The sequence below is a fragment of the Triturus cristatus genome, chromosome 12, assembly GCF_964204655.1.
Source record: "Triturus cristatus chromosome 12, aTriCri1.1, whole genome shotgun sequence".
Taxonomy (NCBI): domain Eukaryota; kingdom Metazoa; phylum Chordata; class Amphibia; order Caudata; family Salamandridae; genus Triturus; species Triturus cristatus.
Window position 1 is genome coordinate 104,018,593 of NC_140595.1, and position 26,505 is coordinate 104,045,097.

Genomic DNA, 26,505 nt, shown 5'->3' on the forward strand with positions numbered 1-26,505 from the left:
AAAGTGTTAACTTAAACATTGACTTGTTCCGAAAATAATTGGAAACCCTCGTATTCTGCGAATGAATAAAGCCATCACCAGCCCCAGTCATCAACACTGCTCAATGATCTCCAGCCTTTCTCCAGAACACTCCTCTCCATTGTAACATTGCTCATTTTATATTAATATGTCAATTTTTTTACAAGAGTAGAGTGCACCAATATCTGAATCAGTCGGGAAGCTAATATTTAAATCGCGAAGGCGGCTCACAAACCCATCATTCGCAATAAGACCAGCTGCCGCAGGCCACATATGTTCATATCAAAGATGTTTACAATGTGCCAGAGTCACTCATCACTTGATTTCACTCATCAGGTTTCCTCATACAAGAGTAAAACTGGGAATTAGCACACCCTGGTCTCGTCTGTCAGGAATGCCAAAGAAAGAACGTGAAAAGACGCACAATTAAGGTAGATAGCAATACATACCACCACAATGCCTCTCATCGCTTCTGTCCTCACAGTCCGGGTGCCCATCACATAACCAGGATTGGGGTATGCAGTGAGTAGATGAACAATGGAAGTCAGAGTCCGAACAATTACTGGGAGCGACTCTGGCGGGGTGGCATTTTTCTTCAGTTTCGTCTGATCCATCCGGACAGTCCTTTTGTCCATCGCAGACTGTGCTGCTTGGCAGGCAAACGTTATCAGAGCTGCAGAAAACTTCTTGCGACTCACAAGTGGGGCGCTGGCAGCTGGCTTCGTCGCTAAGGTCCCCACAATCATCATTGCCATCACAAACTAATCCTTTGGGAACACATTGAGAATTGCTGCAGTTGAAATCCGCAGAACTACAAGTGATGTATCCTGAAAGGCAGAAATATAAAGTATTCACTTGTAGAACTTCAATTATAAGCATCACATTGCCTCAATCACGTATGCAGAATCTGTAATCTCACAAAATTCAGAATTTAAAAAGTCTTTTTAGCAAATATACGGATGAAAATGGTAACTAAAGCCAGATCTTGCTTAGCCAAGTTGCTGTATAGAAGATAGAAAGTGAAAATGTAGCACAAATGGTTCTTAAAATTTAAATGCACTAAAGGGCCCGGCCATTAAGGAATAGTTCATGGGTCTACAATATCAAATTAGAAATGCTTAACATCCACAGATGTCAACAACATCATTCAAGTAGGATTCTGTAGGATCCCAAAGCGAATACAAAAGGAATGCATCGCCAAAGCCCAAATGATCCCTCGACAAATCTAATATACCGCTTTACTATATGTTAAGTCTTCATGAGAACAGATGTCCGGTGCTCCCAAAATATCTTGTGTTTTCTACAGTGTTTATGTTTTGGGCAATGTGAGCAAGCCCTGACTGATCTCTTAGCTATTCTTAATAAGCTTTACATTTTCGGGTAGTAACACTGCAAGTGGCACAACCTTCCGCTGTCATCTTTCAAGAACCAATCAGAGTCATAAAACAGAGAGACCCTGAATCCTTAACAACATATGGATTGCACGCACAGCGGAAAAGCAGCAAAGTCTTCGAACCCACCTTCACTGTGAAGATCGAATGGACAAACACTTTATTGTTTTTAAAAAGAATCACTATCACGAGCAAGAGATATGCCTCATCTAACATTCTTCTAACCACACTCTGAAAATAAATTTCAGGATCCAATGGAAATCGGAGTGCTTTGTGACCTGGCGGTGGGAGAGTGCTAGAAGCGGTATTTGTCATGGTACAGATGATGATCATAGACCTTCAAGCAATCTTGCCTAATTTAATCATGTCCATAGGACTTTATGCACTGATGACTAGTCTCAGGACATCACAGAACCAATAAATGCACTAGGAAGGGAGCAGTAATCTGTGCTTGCGGTCTCCCAATCCAGTTAATCTTTGCCGTAAATTTTGTGTAAACTGATGCTGCTGGAAAAAGCGGAAGCGAGGATTCAGGATTTGGATTTAGAGAGTAAACAACTAAGCTTTGCAGGTAATGTTGCCACCTTTCTCAGCTAAAAAATGCCTGCCATTTTGGGCATGTTTTGAGATTCTCTATGTTCCTGAGCTGGTTGCTATGAGCTGCTTACTTAAATAGAATTTTCTGTAAATTCCTAACATCTATGACATGGCACTCTGTATCGGTTTGTATTAATAATCGTTTAGGAAGCGTATGGACTTACAGTATTTTCTTTTGATGCGATTTCTTCCAGTATTTGCTATTTTTGGTTTATGTTTTAAAGAAATACAAGCTTTAGCTGCTTTTCTCAATATTTATACAAAACTTAATATTAAAAAAAACATAAAATATTGCCTAGGTGCAGCCTTATTTGCAGGCAACTGGAGTTGGAACATTAAAAAATAATTTCGCTTTAATCAGGATTTAGTACCAATCAAGTCAAACTGTTCACATTAAAATATGTGGTCAGCATTCTATATAGAATTGTAAGCTTTGCACCAAACACAAGCATGCTTTGTAGTGTTTAGCTACAGCGACACCTTTTTTCCATATCATTACTGTTAGACCTGACATCCTTGGTGTGGTTTTCCCTAAACTTTTGCCTTCCAGTCTGCTGTTTTTGCTGGCTTTAGGACTCTGCACACTTTACCACTGCTAACCATGCTAAAGTGGTTGTGCACTCTCTTTTAGGCAAGGTAAAATTGGCTTACACCCATTTGACATACTTAATTACCTATTTCCTAGTAAAGTAGTACTATATGTACCCAGGGCCTATAAATTAAATGCTACTGGTGGGCCTACAGCACTAATTGTGCCACCCACTTAAGTAGTCTTTTCTTAAACATTTCTCATGCCTGCTAATGCAGCCGGTGTGTGCAGTTTTAAACTGCCAAGTCGACAAAGCAAAATAAACCTTTTGCCAGAACTAGACCTTCCCTTTTAATATATACAATTCACCCTTAGGGTAGGGTGTAGTGTATTTAAGAGGTTGACCATGTTTTTTTTGTTGTTAACATTGACATGTCCTGGTGGTGAATAACTCTTACATTTGTTTTTCACTAAGGCAAAGCCTACATCTCCCATAGGATACCACTGGATTACCTTATTACATTTACACTGGATTACCTTATTACATGTAATAAGTGATCGCTTTCAATTAGGAGCAGGTAGGAATGTGGAGTTTGGTATCTAGAGAAATGCAATCTAAAACCCTCTTTAATGGTAAAGTCCGATATCAAGTCAGAATTCCAAAAATGCTGCTTTTAGGTAGTTGGCACTTTGTCCTAATCATTTGGTGCCTGTATCCTGGGTCACATGGCTAGGTGTAACGTGCAGATGATCTTTGAGTATTGCACCCAGACAGTGAGACAAAGGGGGAATAGGTGTTGACAGGATAGGCCATCTCTGACTTGATAGGGGGGCAGAGCTGTCACCCACCACATTTTCACAACAGAAAGGCTCTGCCTTAGCGCACACTCAAAAAGTTTAATAGTAGTATTTTATGACCCCAAGACATGATGGGGCCATGGCAGAGAGGCAGGAAATTCCAAGCATCTGTAGAGTTGGAAACCTCCAAAACCTTCTCCTACTTCAATGTGGGCACCAGGTATAAATAATGCACCATAAGACCCAACTCTTCAGTACATTGGACCCATGGAAGACTCATAAGGATTGTTGTGTTGCTCTGCAAGGAGAACTGATACTCTGCTGCCTGATAAAGAAGGACTGGGCCTGCATCTTGAACCCAGGACCCCTAGAGTGACTCCAAGAGGTAGTTGGCTGGCCTCCTGATCAGAGCCTCAGTCACAGAAAAGGCTCCAACCATCTTGAACCCAGCACCTGGACTTTATCTGCTGTGATTCTTGTCTCCCAAGTGGTGCCACCCCTGTTCTGGACCCTTGGACGTGGGCTTGAAAGCGCTCTGCTAGCCCAGCTGCAGTCCTAGTAGCTGTGTGACTCAATCGCCCCGAAGCTCCTTGGAACCCGCCACTCTTGACGCATCTTGCCAATGCGTGGCACAATTCGATGCAAGTCTTCGTATCGCAGCCCCACAGCTATTCGGAACCGCCACTGTGCGACACATCTCGGTGCATCTGGTCGCACTGCAGCCCCATGGAACCGCTGCCGCACGCCGATGCCCCGCAGTCCATCGGAACCACCGCTACACAACGCATCTTCTACATGGGACCTTGCAACCCGAATATAATGTACTTTGTTCAGCAGGCATAACTTGGCCCCTGTAACCAGCCGACGCTTCATCGCCGTCAGCCTGAACTTGTTACTTTGTCGCAGTACGGCACGACCAGATAACCACAGGTAGCACTTTGTGCTTTTAGGCACTATTTTCAACTAAATCTTTAAAATTACATATCTTCGGTTCTACTGATTGGATTTTGTCAATTTAGTCATAAATAATTTATTACATTTTACTCTATTTCTCTAAAGTGGGTGGGTTTTTTCTTGTGGTGTGTTTACGCTTTATTACTTTTTGAAGTGCTGCATAAATACTTCACACATTGCTGCTAAGATAAGCCTGACTGCTTTGTGCCAAGCTACCAGAGGGTTAAGCACAGGTTAATGCGAGGTTTGCTTGCGACTTCACCCTGACAGGACTTGTGGTTACCACTTGAGAAGGGCTTCACCTCCCTCAAACAGTAACCCACATCCTACAATTAGCCAGTTAATTTAATCATACTATTGGTGCATGACGTTGAAGATGTTGGTGTCCTCACAGAAGCCACTTTAAGGTCAGGCACTACTGTAAAGAGAACTTCAGCTTCTGATTCATGGACGGGTGCAGTGTATGTGTAACTGTGCAGTGGCCATTAAGTTCAATGAAAAAGCACACTTTCTGCAGTGTATACTTTTTGGAGGGGTAAATCATGCTACTCTGGTGATAGCATCTAGCAACTTGCAGCCTCCTGACAGATGAAGCAGCAACTATTCGGGTCAGTCTTTTCCGCAGAGAATGTTTTATGGGGAGAAGTCTGAAATCTCTGCTTCTGTTCCTGAGGCAGGGTTGGCACAAGGACATCCTAAGCATGCGGGATAAAAAGAGCAAACATCCGAAATACAGGGCCACACACACCCACACAACTAACCAACCCACAATTGTATCTATCCATCCAGCAACAACCATGCATCCACCCACCTGCCACCATCATCATCATCATCATCATCATCATCACCACCACCATCTGCCATCACTGTGGTTTAATCTGTCTGTCTATCCTCGCACACTAATCCACCAACACCCATGAATCCATCCATCTACACCACATATTAATTCCCCCACCCACACCTGTCCTTTATCCACCTATGCACCAACACACATGCATCGATCTACCAGCCACTCTACAGACCTTAGGCGGATTGAACAATAAGGGTTCATCCGGCAGACGGGCTTTAAACCAATGTTTTTACGGCAATGTTATCACTGCCCTCCAGGAGCTCTCCGATTTCCTGTCAGTGCTCGTTCCAGAATATACATTCCCACAGACATAGTTTCTCCTTCTAGATCCCAAATTTAAAGCAAGGTACAAATGCAATAGGTCTCCCTTAAGTGCTCACTTGCATAACTGGAATACGGAATCAGAGTCCAATGGCAAGATATTTAGTCTATTTCAAATGTAAGGCAGTGTTCTTCCAAGCTAAGGCTTTGAATTACGCCAAGTGCCAGTTTCTTTAAGCACCAATCTCTTTCATTTAGACCTTATTTTGGGAACTGTAGTGTGCTTTTTGCATTCTGCATTTTTCACAGCTTAGCTAAAACACTCCACGGAGTTCCTTGCTGTTGTTTATTTCTTGTATGTGCCTAGTAGAAAGCCCTTGTGCCATTAGATATGTCGTAGTAATGTCATCTTGCAGCACTCTATGGACAAGAGTTTTTAGGACGAGAAGTTGGTGCAGCTTTTTTTACTAGCTTGATCAGTCTGGTGTGGTCATCTTTGTATCATTAAATCCTGATTGGTATACACAGAGTAATCTCAGTTGATCTACCTGGGCGAAACCCAACACACCTCATAGTCAACCCTGCAATAATCTTATCTTTGAGCAAGTTGAAATTCTTTTACTTGCAAAAATCTCTTCAGCGTATAAAGATGAACCAATGTAAAAAAACTATTTTTAAAAAAAAAGTTACAATAACCGAATATATACTTTTGGGAGAAATCTACCAATAGGAAGTATATTGCATGTCTCACTCATGTAAATACAGTCTCTTCAGAGGTAAAGTGAATGAAAAAATCAAGTTTCTATTATGAACTCTACTGTTATTCTTATTGTGCCTCATTTTGTGTGGAAAGCACAGCAATCTAAGAAATAAAACAAGATATGAATTCATATCGCCTACACCTTACAGCTAAAAAATACAAAATGAAAGAAACAGGAAAGATGTGTGTCCTGAAATGAGAGACATAGTACTCCGGTAATGAAATAAAAACCAAGGTACAGCGCTGGTTTTGTTAACTTACCACAGTCGGATTCATCCCCACCATCCAGACAGTCCTCATCTCCATCGCATTTCCATAACAGCGGGATGCAGTCTCCATTTCCACACACATGTTGCTTCAAACTACAAGATGCTTCAGAGGACCCTTTATGAAAACACATGTTCATTTAGTTAAAAAATGCAAACATTATTCTTCTCTTTCTGTTAGGCAACATAATATTTCACAGAAATAATCACTTGTGAATATAAAATCTTTTTAGAGCTTTTCTTTTGAGGCACAGCAAATTGGTGAAATTAGATTAACTACTTTTGAAAGCTGCAGGATGGAAGACGCTTCTCTACTGTATTTGCTACACAGTCCTTTCAGAGCCTAGTCATCACCTCTATGCTCCCTTCCCCCTTACTTTTCAAAGATGCAATGTGCCTAAAGTCAATATATATATAGTCATCGTCTACAGTTATACAAGCATTGGGAAAGCAAATATTTCTGGTGATGGCTACCAGCCCTTTTTTCTTTTGCCAATTTATTTTCTCATGTGCAGGAAACTGGAATTTTGTTTCATCTGTTCGATCAATCAATCAGGTTTCTTATAAAGTGCGACTACTCACCCATAAGGGTCTCAAGGCGCTGGAAGGGAGATGGGAGGTTGATATGCGGTTCAGTCGAAGAGCCAGGCCTTGAGGTCCTTCCTGAATTCCCCCACTTTTTGCCCCATTTTTGACTACTAAATGATGGTTTTCAACTCTGACAGTGCACTGAGGCCGGTTAACCAGACCTCAGTGCCAGTGATCTTTCCGCTAAAACTAGTTAAAGCCTAATTGTAATCCAATAGGCAAAGACTTTAGCACCCCAATAAGTCTCTAGTAAATGGTACCCCTGCTACCTAGGACATGGGTACTAAAGAGAGTCCTTAAGGGCTGTAGCATGTCCTATGTAACCCTGAGGGACCAGCACACAAATGACATGCAGACTGCAATTGCAGGCTGCGTGAAATGGTGAAAACATGACATGGCACACTCACCCTGTGGCATGCCAAAGTGCATTGCATGAACTATATGCAAGTCACCCTTTACTGCAGGTCTTAGAGCCCTAAGGTAGGGTGTGTTATAGTAAATGTGAGGACATATCTGCAGGAGCAGGTATGCCCCTGTGATGTCTAGTTCTATTACTAGATATTGCAAGGGCTCAAGGAAGCCATCTTAAGGCATGTGCTGGGCACTGGCCACCACGAGTTACCCAGCTACATGATGGCTTCACTGAAAATACTGATGTTTGATATTAAACACCTTGTCTTAATAAATCTGTACTGATATCAGTACTAGATTTATTATGACATGTACCCAGAGGGCACCTTAGAGGTGCCCCCTGAAACTTTCCTAGTCTCATAGTTTGCTGGCTGACCGGACTCTTCCAGCCTGCCACCACAGATGCGTTTCTGATCCCCTGCCAGGGAAAGCCCAAGCTCTCAGAGGTCAGAAACAATGCCTGCTGCGGACGAAGGTGTTCACACCTCCTCCAGCAGGATGGCTAGTGAGATTAGCATCTCAAGGCCAGAGGCTTCAACTCCTTTGCTGCCTTTGATAGGGGACCCCAGCTTCCTCCAGCCCTGGAGAATGCCACCTCCTGTCCTTAGGCTCATTTTGCATCAGGAAAAGCAGGAAATTAACTATGCAGTAGGCATGTTGCACCACCATTTTGTTTTTGGTGGAATTAGGAACTCTGGGACAGGGTTATGCTCACTCCCCACAGGAACGGGTGATATAAGGGGTGTAGTGAGCCCATAGGTAAGTAGCCCATTGGCTACTACCCTCAATCACCTTAATGTCGCTAAGATTAGTATTTAGGTGCCCTCCCTCCCCCCCCCCCCCCCCCCGATACCAGTAACCAGATTTTCTGCCAGAGGAGAGACAAAGAAGAGCCAAAGATGTGAGAATTGAGGAATAGCATCTACCTTGGCACAAACCCCTGCCTGACTGCTGCTCTTCCAACAATCACCGACACCAAACTTGTACAGAAGCAGAACAGCCTCCCAAAACCAATCGAGGTCTGTTCAGCACTTCCTCGACCCGCAGCATCTCCCTTGGAGTGGAGGAGTCACTCCCCTGCATCAGCAGGCACCGACTGCAGCTGCCCAGTACACCGTTCTGTCGAACACAGGGCCCACTGAGAAAACAGCACCCCAGCAAGAAGTCCTCGTGCTCCAGGAGGTCAGATCTGTCTCACTGCCAAGTTTGGAGTCGCCAGGACCCCCAGGAGCCACCCTGCACCAATACCCGTTGTACCGGAGCCAGTTGCAAGCACCAAGGCTTGTTTATGTTCTGTCAGAACACCACCACCGATAAAACCTACCTGCATGTCGAAGGACTCAGAGATTCAAGCTCATCAGAGCAGCCCTGCTGTGTTTCTTTTCCCGCTTCTGCAGGAACACCAAGAAAAGGGAGAGCCTCTAACTCAAACCGCCCTGCTGGACAGAACACCTCTGCACCTGAGCTCCCCAGCCCGGGCTCACACAAACCAACAGTGTCTCTGTGTTCCTGAGATCCTAAAGAGCTGAGCCCCCCCATTGGTTCTGCCGGACTAGTCCCCCAGTGCCCCCTTGCAGCCTTTTTTCTTACAGGTACTTTTGCCATTGACTTTAACAGGTAACATTCGAGGCTTCTGCCACATAAAGCACCTCTGCATAAGGACACCCCAGGGCAGGTAAACTTGAACTCTTAGTGCTTTCTTGGACTTTGGCCTCTACTTACCTTAAGTCCAGAAGAACAGTACTCTAAGTCGTCTGTAAGTGTTTCTAAGCATTGAATGTTGCTCCCATAGGATAATTTTATGCATTCTAGGCTCATACCTCAAATTTGTCAGCTGTCATTTTCCGCTATTTTTACTGTAAAATTTGATAACGTCTAAAGTACCCACCCGATTCCAATGATCTTGGTGTCTAAAATTTGTCTAAATTTGTCACGAGTTTCTTCTTGAGTGTCTGTCTCATTCATTGACTCTGCATGTACAACAAATGCCTAACACTACGCTCTGATAAGCCTAAACTGCTCGCCAACACTACCAGAAAAGAGAGCATTTGCAACAATTAATTTAAGCCCTGTAAGCCAAGAAGGGTCATCTGCACTTTCTACATAGTATACCTCATTTTGGTACACTACATATAAAGCCAGCTTCCAGCATCAGGGTTATTGTAAAACTTTATTGTTGGGGGAGAATATATCAGACACATTTTTTGTGCCCTAGGAGTCCCAGGCCCAGACCTTCTTTGTATGTGGCTGCATTCCCTCTGAAAGTGCAGAAATCAAAATGAAGTGGCCAACAACTGAACTGGGCTGATTCGCTTCTCCATGCTGCAATAGCTGTAATGGGTGGAAAAAATATGTGATAGACACATCAACAGAGCAATGGATATAAACGGCTAGGCGAAACAACTATAAGATGTGTGTGTGTATATATCACTGAAAAAATAAAGGTTAAAGTGATATTATAGTTGGGTGAAAATATCAGTTAAAAATACCATTTAAAACTCATAAACCAATAAAATTAACCGGTTATATTTAACTCAAGGAACTGTAGCTTGTGCACTTGCCATGCACAGTGTTGCTGTGAATGATGTAATTTCAAATGTCATCAGTGAAGTTATCAATGATGTCATAGGACATATCATGAATGATGTAATATATAAGGTCATAAGCAGTGCATGTGCAATATATGCTACTACTATTATTTATAACTGGTAAATTCCAGTGATTTTTAGAGTTAAAATGGTAACCGGCATTTTCACCTAAATAGAATGCCACTTCAAGCTTTGCTTTTTTCAGTTAAGTTCTTGGGTTTTTAATGTAAGATATTGCCATACCTAACCATACAGTCACTTGAATCTTTGTTTTTTTCAGTGACTTCCTGGTTTTTTTACACCTAAATTAAGATTTTGTAATACTTCACCTAAACGTATATTCAATGTTAAATCATTCACTAGCTCTCTTCTTTGCCTTAGGTGCTTTTATAAACCAAAAAGGGGCGCAAACTAAGGGACAAGGCTGTAGTTGAGAACCAGTGATCAGTCACTAAATTTGTTCAAGATAGGAGTCCATATGATACAAAGTTCACTCTTTTCCGACCCAATAAACTATAAAACAGCACAACAGGCGAGAACCTGTTTTGCTTGGTGCCTCTGAAATGGCATGTAGGTAAGAGGTGATGGCATTTTACCCTCCTTACCACAGTGAAATTCTGCTGCAGGTGAGGACTTTTACTACACCACACCTGTCTGTAAATGCCTGGGGTTTATAACACACTTATCTGGGATCTCATGAATTAAACCTCAGCATCTGCTTTAAAGGACCAGAACACAATTGAGTCAGTAGAAAGGCAGAACGCAAAACCTTCACTACAATAGAGTACGTTCATGCGTTCACTACTAAAGCAGGTTTAATCCTTTTGAAATTAAGTAAATCTTCCAGTAATTAACATTGTTATTTTCACAGCTCTCTGTAGGAGGAGGCATGGATTGACAATGTTTTCTAAGAAAAGCATATCTGCTGAGGACTTAATCATATGCATATAATATACACATAAGATTCTTCTAGTTTAAATGATTTTTTAAATTTGATACGGCACAGACAACACAAAGTATACAACTTTAATTCTAAACAACATTCAAGTTCATGAAATGAGCAGAATCAGATTGGGGAAGCCAATGCCATTTGTGGTAGGGTTTAAGTGAATTTGGTGTAGTGTTTTACATGAGTAATGTTAAAGTTCCCACAATGTATTTGGCATTAGGGTGTATTTGGCGACATATAATAGTAAAACAGAGCATTAACTAACCTTTTCCCTTCAGGCGTTTGTGCGCCCTAATTAGAAATGGGATTCCTGGTTGGCTGATGTATGCATCCAGGCAGGGAGCACCACTCTAGTCAGGGTAGGATAGGTTCATGCTAAAAGATAACCTGTGCTCACCCTCTGGTTGATTGGCACAGAGCAGTCAGGCTTATCTAAAGAGGCAATGTGAAAAGTATTTGTGCAAAACACAAACACAGTAACAAAATGAATGCACCACAAAAGGACTCCACTCAGGTTTATAAAACAGATTATTATATTATAAACAAAATAATACCAACCAAAAATAAATTAAGCCTTAATCAAGATATTGAACCTTAAGAGAATAAATGCAGTAAAGCGCTTAGAAACAAGTAGCTTCTAAAAAGGTTACTTTAGGTCGCTCTGGACTGGTACAAAGTCAAAGTTTGGGCTGAATGCGATAGAGCGCCAACTGGCTACAGGACCCACGCAGTACCTTTCCTGGTTGCAAGCAACGAAATGCGTCGATGTCAAGCCCCGCAGCCCCAGGAGTGAAGATGGGTGCCAGAGTCGAGAGGCATCGAGCTATGCGCTGGAATCTGCCATGCAGTTGAGGTGATGCGTCGATCTCACCAAGCTGCAGCGGTGGCGACATCATGTCCGATGCATCGATCTCTAAAGGTAAAGCGCATATTCTGAGGCGATGTGCCCTTTTTATCCCAGCAACTTGGTCGATGTGCCGGTTCTGCTACACGCAGGGAGGAGATGTGTCGATTTTGTAGAATGACAGCTGTAGCACTCAATTCCAAGGTCCAGAACTGGAGAGGCACCTCAGGCAAGGGCTGGACCCGCAGAAGGCAGAGCCCAGCATCACAACAGAATTTCAGAAAGCATTTTGTGTCCCTGAGACTTCAGAAAACAGTAGAAAAGGCAGCAAGCCCTTGAATATCACTTTGGATGGAAGGCAGAGTTCAGCTCTCCTTCAGTGGAGTCAGGGAGTCGCAGGGCAACAAGCAGGCAGCAGCCCTTCCAGAAAAGCAGTCCAGTTGAGTCCTTTAAGTTGAGTCCTTTAAGTAGCACAACAGTTCTTCTCACAGAGGTCCAGTCCAAGCACAGAGAAATATCAACTTTCTAAAGTAAGGAGGATTTATCATTACCATTCTAAACATACCGAACATTAGAAAGCTACTCCTTTCTGGACAGGATTTACCACTTAAAAGTATATACGGGAATTCCCAATGCTAGCCCACAAAAGGACTAGGTCTCACAGTAGTGGAAAATGAAATAGGCTGTTTGTCACTACCATGACCCGCCTGAGTTGCTGTCCCGCTGCTTCGTGGTGGAGCGGGCGCACTGGGCACTTATCCAGAAGCCGCCAGCGGGTGCCCGTCTGCGGCCAGTCATCGCTAGAATCCTTAATTATCATGACAGGGATGTCATTCTCCGCCAAGCCAGAGAGAACGAGCCTCTTCACTTTGAAAACTCCCGCATCCTCGTCTTCCCGGATTACAAGCGCATGGTCCAACAGTAGCGCCAGTCTTTCCTGGCGGCCAAGGCTCGGCTGCGAGAACTTCATCTCTCCGATGGTCATCTCTCCTACGCTCTTCTCTATCCAGCTCGCCTGAGGGTTGTCTATGAGTCCCGTACGTTGTTCTTTGATTCGCCGGAGGAAGTATTCAAATGGACGGATGAGACAGTAAAGCTGCGTCCTCATACACCCCCTGGTAGGGAATCGGACTCGTCCCAGAATGAGACGTCAGGAAACAATTCGCAGGGATTATCAAAGAGACAATGGCGTCCCAGATCCCGCCGTCGCAATAAGTCCGGGGGGGCCCAGCGTGGGGCTGGCCTGGTGACTGGTCGTCCGCCATCTGGGTCCTGAGGGCCCGGGAGTTCCCTGGGCTCGAGTTATGTTTGCTTTGCCTCATGGGCTAGCCTTCGGCTGCTTCATCTTCCTTTGGGCGTGGGGTTGCCTAGGCCCCGGAGAATGGCGTGAAGGGCAGATACCACCGTAGCAGGTTGTGGGTGGGGATTCTGTGTTTTAGTTGTGGGAGACAAGTTGGAGATCCATTGGTTGGGAACTCCTGAGGTCCACGGTTGGGGCCTTAGGATGTCTCTCACCGCGACAGGTACTTCAGTGTTTGTGAGGTATGGGGTGGGGGAGGCGGGGTTGGGGGGTGTGTTGGTTAGTCGGGGTTTTAGGTTGGGTGTTGACTGCACTTTTGTACAGAGCTGGGAATGGGCAGAGAGACTTCGGAGTCTCTTCGTTGCTACCATATTATTGTCATACCTCCCATGGCGGCAGATTCTCGGGGGGGGCCAGTGGGCGATTAGCCACAATAAAAGTGTTCAGCTGGAATGTCCGGGGCGCCCTGGACAAGATCAAGAGGGGGGCTATCCTGTAATATGCGAAGAGGGCCGCTGCTGATGTACTGCTCTTACAGGAGACGCACCTGTTGGGGACGAAAGTCCTATGCCTCCAGCGCTATGGCTACACACAAGTGTTTCACTCAGGGTTTGTTCAGGGCTCCAGGGGCGTAGGCATATTGGTACACAAACGGGTCCCATTCACGCATCATCGGACTTGGGCAGACACACATGGGAGATATATATTCGCTCTGGGGCAGATAGGGGCGGAACAGGTAGTTTTTGGTAGTGTGTACGCCCCCCCCCCCCCCCCCGTCCTGGACATTTGCTGAACAACTCATGGCGCTCTGGGCGGACATCCCAGATGTTCTGGAGATTATAGGGGGGGACTGGAATGATGTGATGGATCTCTCAAGAGACCGACAGTCCGGGGGCGAGGGGAGGGTGGGCTTACGAAACTCAATGCACTGGTCGGTGGCCTAGCATGGGTGGATGCTCGGCGGCGCAGCCACAGTACTGCCCGTGAATACACTTACCTGTCGGCAGTACATGGCTCCTTCTCCCGCCTCGACTACATTTTACTCTCTGGGGCCGCAGTGTCCCGATTGGAGGAAGCGGAGATTCTTCCGCGAGGGCTTTTGGATCATTCCTCAGTGTCTGCTGTCCTACGGATGGGGGGCGCGGGGCGGCCATTTCGTTGGCGGCTCTCGGTGTGGCACCTGCAACAAAATGACTATAGGGCACATATGACTACGGCATTAGATCAATACTTGACACTGAATGTGGGATCCGTGTCCGAGGCAGACATGTTGTGGGAGGCGTGGAAGCCGACACTACTACTATATCTCATACTGCGCAGCGGCCCGCCGCAAGCGCCAATAGGGGCTGGTTCAAGCAGAGGCCGAAGTCGCGGAATTGGAGCACAAGGGCCGGGAGGATGGGGGTGAGGTGTCTCACCGGCAGCTACTCTACGCACAGCAGACGTACGGTTCTCTCTTGCTCGACGAGGCACGCCAGGCCTGGTTAGCCACCAGGAGTCGAGTATACCAATGGGGGGATAAATCAGGTGCGATGCTGCACAGGTTGTGTCAAGTTGTATATCATACCCAGGATCTCCCGGGGATCGTAGACCCGGAGGGCACACCTCATGCGGATCCGGGTGCGCTCGCCAATAGTTTCGCTACATACTATGCAGGCCTATATAGCCCCAGTGAATGTCTCACGGAAACGGAAGTAGAGCGGTTTTTATGTGATCACCCTATCACGGCTCTATCAGAGGCGGTGCGGACTAAACTGGATCTCCCGTTTACGGTGGAGGAATTCGGGGAGGCGCTGGGTGGCCTCAACCCAGGCAAGGCCCCGGGCCCAAATGGGTTCCAGAGTGAGTTTTTCAAGAAGTATTTCTTCCAATTAGGTCCACATTACACGGCGGTGGTGGAGGAGGCTCGGGACTGTGGGTGGCTACCTCGGGATTGGAGGCATGCGGAAATTGTGGTGTTCCACAAGCCAGGCAGACCCCCGGGGGAACACGCCTCGTATCGTCCAATTTCCATCCTTAACGTGGAGGCAAAAATCTTGGCGAAAGCCCTGGCTAACCGCCTCTTGCCATACATCACCTCTTTGGTTCATCCGGACCAGGCGGGTTTTATGCCATCCCGCGCAACGCGGCATAACATTCGGCGGGCTCACGTTGCGATCGCCGAGGTGCAGCGGTTGGGGGTTCCAGCAGCCCTGTTGTTGGCGGATATGGATCGGGCATTTGACTCCCTTAGCTGGCGATATCCGTTCCTGCTGCTGAAACGTTTGAATTTTGGTCCGCGGTTCATATCCTACGTGCGGCTTCTATACACGGAGCTTACGGCCTCGGTCAGGGTAGCGGGGGCGACCTCAATGACTTTCCCCGTACAACATGGAACACACCAGGGGTGCCCCCTGTCCCCTTATCTGTTTGCCCTGGCCATGGAGCCTTTGGCAGCCTGGGTGCGGATAGACGCGCAAATCTCCGGCTTTGAGTGGGAGAATGGACTATTCGATCGCATAGCTCTCAATGCGGACGACGTTTTATTTTTTCTAACAGATCTTGACCGCACGGGGCCCCGGCTACTCCGTATTATGCAGCTCTTTGGAGAGACTTCGGGTCTTTTCATGAATCCCCGGAAGTCTACCCTGTGGGTATTAGGGGGTCCGACTCAGTTGCAGGGGTGAGCCTCCACGGTGCAGATAGCGGCGGGGGGGACTCAAGTATTTAGGGGTGTTCTTATCAACTACCACGGCGGTTTCCTGGGAGAGTAATGTGGTGCCCGTGTGGGATCGTATTTGCCAAGACATCAAATTGTGGGCCCGCATGCCGCTCACCATTTTCGGTCGGTCCGCGATCTTTAAGATGGTGGCCCTTCCCCGTCTTCTGTACCAGCTACAGAATCATCCGTATATGATTCCACCGGGCTGGTTCCGTCGGGTGAACTCGACCCTGGGTCAGTTCCTGTGGGAGGGTGGGGCGGTTCGGGTGGCCCTGCGGACGTGTTTCCTATCAACCTACGAGGGGGGTTGGCCACGTCAGATATGCTTTCCTACTACAAGGCGTCCCACCTGCTGGTCCTGAACGAGTGGTGGTATAGGGATAGGTGGGATCTGGCTTACGCGGTGGAACAGCGACTTATGGCCCCACACACACTACATACCCTGCTATACTCCGCCCCGTATCGGGCACGGTTGCCACCGGCGGCACAGGTAGTTTTGCAGATATGGCGCCAGGCTCTGACACGAATTGGGTGGTGGAACGTGCTCACGCGGGAAACCCCCCTGTGGCACAATGGGCGACTACCACAGATGGCGGCCCTGTCCGGGTTTGAGGGGTGGGATCGGATAGGCATCTCCACCATAGGCGATGTGATACGGGGGTGCGCCTTGAAGTCCTTTCAAGATCTACAACAAGAATTCAGCATGCCCCGGACACAGTTCTATAGATACCTTCAATTCCGCCATGCACTCTCCCCCAGCTTAGCGGGTTTGGATTCCATAGCCGAGTTTAGCCCTGTGGAAGCAAAGCTCTTCATGGGGGACCTCAAAGAGCAAAACATTTCCAAGATATACAGAACGCTCGTCATTCACAGCTCCTCCTCGCTCCAGTATCTAAAGGGGAAATGGGAGGGAGATGTTGGTCCCCTCGATGAGACGGACTGGATGGAGGTGCTGGCCTCGCCCCGGGGGGCAACCATAGCTATTCGACTACGCCTTATTCAATTAAAAAACTTGCACAGGGTTTATTTTACACATAGGAGGCTGTGGCGGGCGGGACTAATCGCATCTCCGGAGTGTCTCCGATGTGGGCGGGAGGAGGGCTCCTTCTTTCACACGGTATGGCTCTGTGTTTCATTATCCCGTTTTTGGAGAGAGGTGCTATCCTGCCTATCCGAGGTGCTGGGCTGGGATCTTCCCGCAGACCCTAAGCTGACACTCCTGCACGTCATGGCTGATATTGGAGGAAACATATATAAGAGGCACCTGCTACTGTTGGGCCTCACGCTGGCCAAGAGGGATGTCGCCCGGGCATGGAAGGCTCCGGTGGCTCCCTCTCTGAACGAGTGGAAGAGGGGTCTGGACTTTAGCATGGGTTTGGAGCTCCCCATATTTGCAGCCAGGGGGTGTCCACGTAAACATTATAAGATATGGAAGCGTTGGGCAGATTACAGGGGTATCCCCCTGGAGCCAGTCCCGGAGGAGCGGGAAGAGGAGTCCCTTTAGTTCCCCTGGGGAGGAAGGGCTTAATCTGGGCCCGGGGTCGGAACTGTCTAGTCTATACTCATACAGGATGTTGCTTGTTGGTCATGGTTTGGTGCAGTCAGGGGGGATCCGGGAGTTGGGGGGGGTCGGGGGTCTGTTTTTCATATGAAGTGCATCTTCAAGTATTTTACGAATGTCAAACGTCAATGATATTATGTTTGTAAGGCTTCGGCAGGTACCTCTGGGATTTCAGGGGCCTGCAATCTGTGTGTTTATTGACGAATAAAAACTATTTTTTTTTAAAAAATATGCCAATTGGGAAATAGCCAATACTACCATGTTTTAGGGCGAGAACACATACACTTTAGCACTGGTTAGCAGTAGTAAAGTACCCAGTCATTAACCGAACAAAAACGAGGTCAGAGAAAATAGGAGAGGGAAGGTAAAAAGTTTGGGGTAACAGCAAAAAGGGTCATTTCCAACAATCCCACTGATGGACATTTTTCAATTTTCCTCGTACTTTTCGAACAGGTTTACCTCGTTGTAATAATATACAACTATAAGCATCCTCCTTTTTTATTGATGCATACAAAGTTATTGTGGGAAGGCTGATTTACCTAGCTCAAGATATACAGAGGAAAATATTTATTTTCCACTTTTTTTTAACAATATTTTCTTGTATTTGATATAGAGACCAAAATAAACACTGGAACGTCAAAGAGGAACATGTTGTTGTGAATGTCCTGAAAGGGCCATATCAAAACCAGCATAGTATTCAAAAGAAGGTTTTCTAAACAATATGCACTTAAATATATTTTGTGCATATCATTAAATTATGGCAGAATCACTGGTTGCACCTTTTTTCACGCAAGGAATCTGCCAAAGAACATAGCAGAATATAGCAAAAGCTACGTATCTCCTGGGGCAGGTGAGGACCGGTGATTATAAGTCATGCACAAAGGACTTTTTGATTGAAATGTTCAGAATCTGAAATATCTTTTCAATCCCTCAAAGCCAAAATAACATCACTAAGCAGGTAAATACAGCGGCATTTCCAGTACATCTAATATGACAATGTTTTAGATATGTTTAAACCAAAGGAGCGTGGAGAAATTATCGCATATGTTCTACAATCCCCTGGATCTTTTAGTGGATGGCTGACCTATCATTTGATCAGCTAGCCCCCCTCAAGCTTTTATGGTATTATAGATGGGTTATGAAGTTGGCATCACTCTCCACAAGAGGTCAAAGTGGGTGGGATCAAAGGGGCACGACGCGCCCATCCTTTTTTATCTATGAAAATATGTTCCCCTACTTTATGTAAAAAGACAACCAGGACAGTTGGTTAATTCCAATAGTTCAAATGCTTGAGCCAAGTGTCATTCAATGGGTCTCCGGAGCTGTGAAACCAAGGCCAGGCAGACAGCTAAACAAGCCTTTCTGCCAGGGTGACTGCTGGCCTGAAAGAAATTAAAATGTGCACAATGAGTAAATTTGCAAACTTAAATAGTAATGTGCAAAAGTAGGGATGCTTGGGAGCCGGTACTGGCTTTAATTGATCGAATCACTCAAAGCTTTGCAATGACAAAGAATTATTCTTTTTGAGCGGTAGTGCAAAGAGTATACAACTAAGCTGTAAAGTGTGTGCTTTTAATTGTATTTAAATACCGCCTACTACCCCTGATGAGATGTTGAAGGGACAGTCATGTAAACAAAATGCATTATGTACAGTCTGGGTATTACTAAAATCTATATTTGAAAGCACAATTTTATCTTTTGCGTACTTTGCAGCAGTCTATCTTATACTGTGTATAATGCAAGTTTAAAATAATGACTTCATATTCACAGTGCTTTCTGTCGCAGGCTGTGACCTCATTGCACTAAAAATACACAAGTAACTATTCTCCAATTCACAAACCAAGATTTAATTCTGTGGTTCTATGCTTACACACAGACCTCTGAAGTGCATCAACTAATATAGGCTTTATAATGCACTACACTGAGTAACCGCTTTTTATTTTAAATTAACTTTTCTTTTAGCTGGGCATTATTTTATATGTAGCTACCGGACAGTGAAAGGCCAAAACATTCGTTTATTAGCCACAGCTTTGACCTCTTTCCCCATTAGAAGCAGCAGCACAGTTCCCATACTTATTTGAATACACTTCGATCACTGCTCTCTACACAGCATTTTAATTACTCTGGTGTAAACCAAGTCTCCAAGCTAATCAAAATGTATCCTATTGGAGACTGCAAACAGGTACTCTAAATAGTGAGTACCTGCCCTTCTATGGTTCCATTTAAAGTAACGCATGCAATCCAGAGAAACAAAGCACGTGGCAATATACAGAATTAATTAGATTGTTATAGCCAGCCTCATTCCCAAGGTCACGGGGACGAAGCAGTACTTACCTTGCGCCAACCGCATCACCAAGAACAGCAGGAGTCCGCGCTGCACTAGCCTGCACATGGTGCACCGCATACAGTCCGAAGTAATACAGCAGCAGGCACACAGCATGGACAGAGACGAGAGTCATTGGCTTGGGAAGGACAAGCCTCCTTGGAAATGAACGAAAGACGCCTGGATAGGTCGCCGAAGGACACGCCCATTAGAAGCCAGAACGGGTTCGGCCATCTTGAAAGGGAGTTTTTATTCTTGCTGGTAATAACAATGCGGGTTTAAAAATAAATCTATACGGCACCAACAATCAGCATATCAAAGAAAAATAAATACTAGTCAAATCTGGATGTAGTCCGAACATGACAATAGTTGAGTTGTAAATTTTAGAGACGGTTCATTTTGTTTATGTATGTCTAATGTAAGATCAGTGCTTTCTGTCTTCGGAGGCTTCCGATGTGCTGACCTGCTCGGGAGCACCACGCACGTCGGAAGCACCATTCATATCTTTACTATCAATTACTTTCTGGTCCTCGACCCGTTTTCATCCAGAATCTTGACCTCCATTAAGTATATTGCCATAAAGCCATAATTCATGGTTTTATCAGATGGCGCTGTATTTTAAAAATACAATTTAGATTTTTGATTCAGCTTTCGCTCAATTAGCGAAATTGTCACATTTAAAACAAGTCAATGTACAAAATCAAGTTTCCCGATATTTTAATACCTCCCGTTTCTCCATTATTACGTAATGGCATATAGGCGCAAATACAATTTGGCAAGCTATTTTCACTAAACCGCACTGGGGCACCTGGAGCTGGCACCCTGAGCGGTATTTATATATGCCACTTCAAGTTCTCATATGTTTTTACGTCCACTAACAATTACTCGAATGCTTTCAAGTTGACTTTCAAGAGGTGAGGATACATCCCTAATGACTACAACCTGAGAGGAAAGGCTCACTGTTAGCATTGTCACCTTCCCCAGAGAAAAATACAAGCCATTTGTTCACGATTTAAGTTTCTGCAAAGGTCAGGAGATGATATTTAAATAAATAGGTCTATTTTGATTTTTAACATGGCCTTTCTGTCTTTGTTTACTTTTTTTGGCAGAGGTCAATAAAGAAGCTATAGAATACATTTAAAGTGCATTCTTCTTATAATGACTGTTTTAAGTATGTACTAATAAGGGCAAAGAAATACCAGCTTTAGGTAATTTTCCTAATTTTTGTACCTGCTGGACATTAAAATATTGGCCATGCCGGTAAAAAAAAAAAAACCGGACAAGTGGCAACCCTACTCATTGAAACACAGCTGATCAAGAAGGTAGACGAGGTGGAATGTAGAAGTAGGCAGGCCACTGAAAGCTCGAGCTAGGCTCAAGTTTGAAGCCTGGCTCTGGCTGAGCTCGAGGTCCTGTTGGAACCTCGAGTCCATAACGAGCCAAGCGGTCCTGTTGCTTCTGCCTGCTCCCTCTACTCAGGATGTGGTGTTACTGTCAGAGTTGCCGACTGGGGAACCAGGTTTGAGTCTTGGCATCGGTTCATCATCCTGCAATTCTGGGTGTGAGGAAATGGAGTTCTGTTGTAGTACCTACCACCCCCACACGCAGACACATTTTGCCTGGCTTTTGATGCAACTTTGACTGTAGAATACTGGGTCCCTGCTGTCCAGGTTCCCAGTGCCAGTGTTCTATCCTGAAAGCTGTTCTACAATTGGTGCTTCAGGCTCCTGCAAGTCCCTAGTATATGGTACCTAGTCCATTGGGACCGAAGAGGGTCCCCTAGGTACCCCTCACCTAGGCCACACAGACTGCCACTGCAGCATGCATGCCCTGGTGCAGACAAAATCATCGACATGGCACATTGCCTGTGTGCCATGCCAAATAGCACCACCTAAGATATAGGTAAGTCACCCCTCTAGCAGGCCTTACAGTCCTAGGGCAGGGTGCACTATCACAGGTGTGGGTCAAACTGCATGAGCAGATATGCCCCAACAATATTTAAGTCTATTCTTAGATATTGTAAGTGCCAGGGAAGCCATAAAGAGTACATGGACTGGAGCCTTGACAACTTGAGTTGCACAGCACCATGATGGCTTCTCTGAACACATAGAGTGTTTCGTCCGAAACTACTCCTCTCAATAAACCCACACTGATGCCCGTGTGGGATTTATTGAAACATGCACTCAGAGGTGCCCCCGAAACCCTACCAATCCTGGTGTGGTCACAGACTGACTTTAGGCAGCCTGCCACCACCAGACAAGTTTCTGGATCCCTGGGTCGAGAGCCCCCGCTCTCTGAGACCATAAACAAAGCAAATCCCCCGCTCTCTGTGACCAGAAACGAAGCAAATCCTTGGCAGAGGTGTCACACCTTCTACCCCAGTATGGGCAGAGAGCTATAGAGGGAAGCTTCAAAGGACTTCTGGCTTTGTAATGTGACCCCCAACCTCTGCTGCTAGCAGCAGATGGCAGCCCCCAGTTTAGACCTCCATTTTGGGCGGGAAAAACTAGGAAGAATAGGTGTGCTCACCTCTGCCAACTCCTCCCCCAAGGTGTAGGAGGCAAGGTGAAGCACATCTTCCAGCCCCCACCATCTTGAAGATGGGAGGACTCCTCTAATCAGGGCTAGGACTATGCCCCATCCCACAGGAGGGCGGCATAATTGAGGGTGTAGACAACCCAGATAAGGTGCCTATTGGCCCTACCTGTCACTCCCTTAAAAAGCACTTTAAATCTAGTATTTAGGTGGCTCCCCCAGACCCTGAAAATAGTTCCTGCTGACCTAAGAAGCACAAAGAAGCGCAGATAATACTGCCGACGCCCACTGACTTGGCCTAAGCCCCACCAGCCTGTCTGCAGCTTCAAAGACCCTGCGAAATAACTTCCTCTGTCCTGCAGCCAGTGACCTCCACAACCCCTGGGATGACTGCCTGCCTTTGAGAAAGACCAGAACTCAGAGGACAGCGGCTCTGTCCACCAGAAACCAACACAAAGGACTCCAGTACCATCCTGAAACGCGTGTCCTGACCATTCTGCAGCCGACGACGTCAGCCCATGTCCTGGTGGCCTACAGATCCAGAAAGGTTCCCCACAGATCCTGATCCCAAATCCAATGATGGCTGACCCCTCCTGGGCAACGCGACAAAACCTGCCGTGTGAATCTGATGGCTCCCCCGACCATGACCGGCTCTGGTAAGAAAACCCAACATCAAAGGACACCCCTGCACCCGCAGCCCCTGGGCCTTGGCGAGCTCGATCAACGGTGTCCCTATGACCTACAGCATCCCACCTTACCTCTGCTGTCGCTGGTTTTCTTCGTGCAGTCTCCAGTTTGAAGCCTGCAGCCTGTCTTTCCAAACAAATTTCCCATTGAAAAGCATTGGGCGCCCGATGCTGTATTTTTACCCTGCCCCCTCTGTGCCACTGGTAATGTATTTTGGTGCTGCCTTGTGGCCCCCTCCCATGCTTGCTCTAACCCCTGCAACAGATTTACTTACCTGCAAGCAGCATGGCTTCAAGCTCCCCCAGTCTCCATTGAAACGCATTGGGCCTATCTTCGAATTTGACCTCTACACTCTCCCGCCCCTGTGACGCTGGTGGTGCAGAATTTGTGCTTACCTGAACCTTGCCCTTTGCTGACCTTAAACCCCGAAGAATGGAACTGTAAGTTGGGTACTTACCCGTGCAACCACATTGTTGTTTTCATCTATAAGTTAACATAGAACTTGGGGGATTGACCTGAGATTGAAAGAGAGATCCCAGCTCGTTGTGTGAAAACATTCAAGCGGAAAACACGAGGACAACCACACGCCACCATGGTCAAAGATAAAGGTAACCGACTGCAAGCTAACAAGATATCTAACTATGTACAATCCTGCCCCCAAGAAACAGATGACCAAATAAGAACTATAGGAGAACAAGAGGGGAGGTTGCGAACCAGGCAATACCAGAGCCTTCCCTGGCGGACATTATGTTGGCCATCCAGTCAACCAAAAGTGATATGGTAAATAAGATAGATGCGCTAGCCATTGATGTCAATCTGTTGAGATGTGATCTGAGGAAATTAGCGAACAGGGTCGCCACAAATGAACAAAACGTGGAGGAGCGCAAACTGAGGTCCGGTCTCTCCGTGACACAGTCATGGATCTACAGAAAAGAGTGGTTGCACTTGATGATCACACGGAGGTTCAAGAAGGGCGTTCCAGAATAAACAACCTTAGATATGTGGGCTTTTCAGAACGGGCAGAGGGACCCTCAGCAGAACAATTTTTGGAAGAATGGATAACTAGGGTGTTAGCCCCTAAGAGACTTTACAAGTTTATCAATATTGAGAGAGCCCATAGAGCATCAGTCCCACCCCCTGGTCCGGGAGCCCCACCACGAGCCATTATAGCGCACTTCTTGAACTATCAAGATAGGGATGTTATCCAGACTACACTCAAAGAGTACAAGACCAAAGGAGAACATATCTGGCAGTCAAGAGAAGGCTTCTGGGAAACTGGGATGAAATACAATCTCCTGTTCCCGGCTAAACTACGGATCGAACACAATGGCAGGGCTCTGTTCTTTTTTTCAGCACCAGAGGCATCAGACTGGTTGGTGTCTGCGAATCGGAATGACCCACAACGAGTGGAAGACTCTGGAGGGCAAAGGCGGACATAAATCCCAGAAGTTAGAAGGAATCAAGACAGACTACACACACAAACATCGAAGAAGGGGTCGTCCAGCACGGGCAGGATCCTGGTGGGCTCCGACAGACTGCTACAAATGGTGGACCCCTTCCTCCGACACAGATACAGCCACACAGGACACCCTCCCTCTGTCTACTGCCTCGTAGCAGGACAACGCGTGGTCCAATAATCGAACTGGAACCTGTACACCAAGAACTCAGATAAATCCTAAGAGAGATAAGAGCATAGGTTATATGTATTATGGAATACTCAACCTAGTATATACTCCCTGTATCTAGCAAAGCACTCGCTGCTTGGACTATTACAATTATATTGTAAAACGCCGGAAGAAAGGTAACCCAATGTTCTGGGTATTTATAATGTGGATGATTATTGTTTCAAAGGAAAATTGGAGGGGGGATTGGGGCGGGGGAACTGGATCCAAGAACTCTATTGCAGGGGAATGGGACTTGTACCACTGCCCAAGAGGACGGGGGAGGAAGGGACATGTTGTGGGTTGTTGGAGTTTAATGTGAAATGGGAGGGGACTCAGCATGGGACGATTGCCCCTACATTACAGTATCTATCTGTGTCACAGGAAGACTATTCGCAGCAACAAGAGTTTTCCAACACATGGTTGGTATGATTTCCCCCGTGATGAAATTACTCACTTGGAATGTAAAGGGGATAGCAACGTATGAAAAAAGGAGGCAAGTGTTTGCTTATCTAAAACGTTATCAAATTTCAATAGCATGCCTGCAGGAAACTCATATTTGGGGGGACACAAAACATGCATAAAGCACAGATGGAGGGGACACATGTATGCCACGTTCTACTCAGGGTTTGCCAGGAAGGCCCTTATCTGGATAGCCCCTGGGGTTCCATTCCAGTACCTTCATCATGCATCGTACCCAGATGGACGTTATGTGATTCAACACGCTAGACTAAATGGACGAGAGGTAGGTCTTATCAATGTGTAGGCCCCTAATACTGATTGCCCAGACTTCTTTCCGGCCGCACTGGCTGCAGCGTCCCCCTATTTAGGAGCAGTAGTAATTATGATGGGAGATGTTAACCGTGTCCTCGACGGACCCTTAGACAGAGAACCCCCTAGACAAAATACCAAACTGAAAATGGCTGGAGCCCTTAGAGACGTTCTAACAGGTATGGATCTATGGGACATATGGAGAGTGAGAAACCCAGTTAAATGTTCCTTCTCCTGCCATATGCAGGCGACAAATACATTTAGTCGACTGGACCAATGTTTATATAAAGTGATTTGACCCCGGACATATTAGATAAAACCTACTTACCTAGGTACCTTTCAGACCACTCACCAGAACTACTGACATTTGGTGTTCGATGCCCAAGACCAGGAATTCCCACATGGAGGTTACGGGCGGAAGCACTATCAGATCCCCCCTTTACTAAGACAGTCACAGAGGAGATCGCTAGATATTTTGAAGGGCAACAGAATGAGTTGCAATGAAGGCAGTGATTAGGAGAGTATTTATAAAAACCACATACGGGGTCCGACAACAGCTTGAGAGAGACATACGGTCCCAGGAGAAAAGGTTAGAGGAAGTAGAACCAGTGCTTAATTTGTAAAAGGATAAGTGCCGGGGCTCTCGTCGGGAAGCCACTGCAGCTTGCACCTCACATAATCCATCCCAGCGCTGCCAATGACAGTACATACACAGCTACTAACCTTCACACTCCTACAAGTGTGACAAGTCAGACTATTCCAGGCCCCCAAATCCAGAAGAATTGCTTGGGAGGCAGGTATTAGTCATTGTTAATGTAAGTTGAACAAATAAAACGCTGTTGTTGTGTTCATACCGAAATTAGCAGGACAACGCCACCATGTGGCAGACGGTCAGAGCCCCGGAGGTGACAATAAAGTGCCGGTGCTGAGCACCGGAAAGCACTGGCTCAAATTAAGCACATAGTAGAACCACAGCTGCATACACATCCTCAACGTACCGAGGAGTGGAGCACTATCCGAAAAGATTTGTTGGAATCTCTAAGCCGCCTAGAGAAATGTAATTAGGTAACATATACGCAACGCTTACACATGGAAGGTGATAAGTCAGGAGCTCTACTAGCTAAAGTATTCAGGAATTAAATGCCAACATCACCCATAGAAC

The 26,505-nt window shown here is 46.0% G+C and overlaps 1 protein-coding gene across 1 annotated transcript in view; it reads right to left on the reverse strand.

Annotated features, from left to right (window-relative positions):
• The window catches only part of LOC146772751 (uncharacterized), a 37,260-nt gene extending 17,411 nt beyond the window's left edge, over window positions 1-19,849 (reverse strand). Inside the window, exons 1-3 of the mRNA XM_085637437.1 lie at window positions 19,701-19,849; window positions 6,420-6,542; window positions 468-845 (exon numbers count right to left, since the gene is read on the reverse strand). Of these exons, the coding sequence (XP_085493563.1) occupies window positions 468-845; window positions 6,420-6,542; window positions 19,701-19,806 (607 nt within the window). The 5' untranslated portion in view covers window positions 19,807-19,849. The remainder of the gene's footprint in view (window positions 1-467; window positions 846-6,419; window positions 6,543-19,700) is intronic.
• Window positions 19,850-26,505: the final 6,656 nt, after the last annotated feature.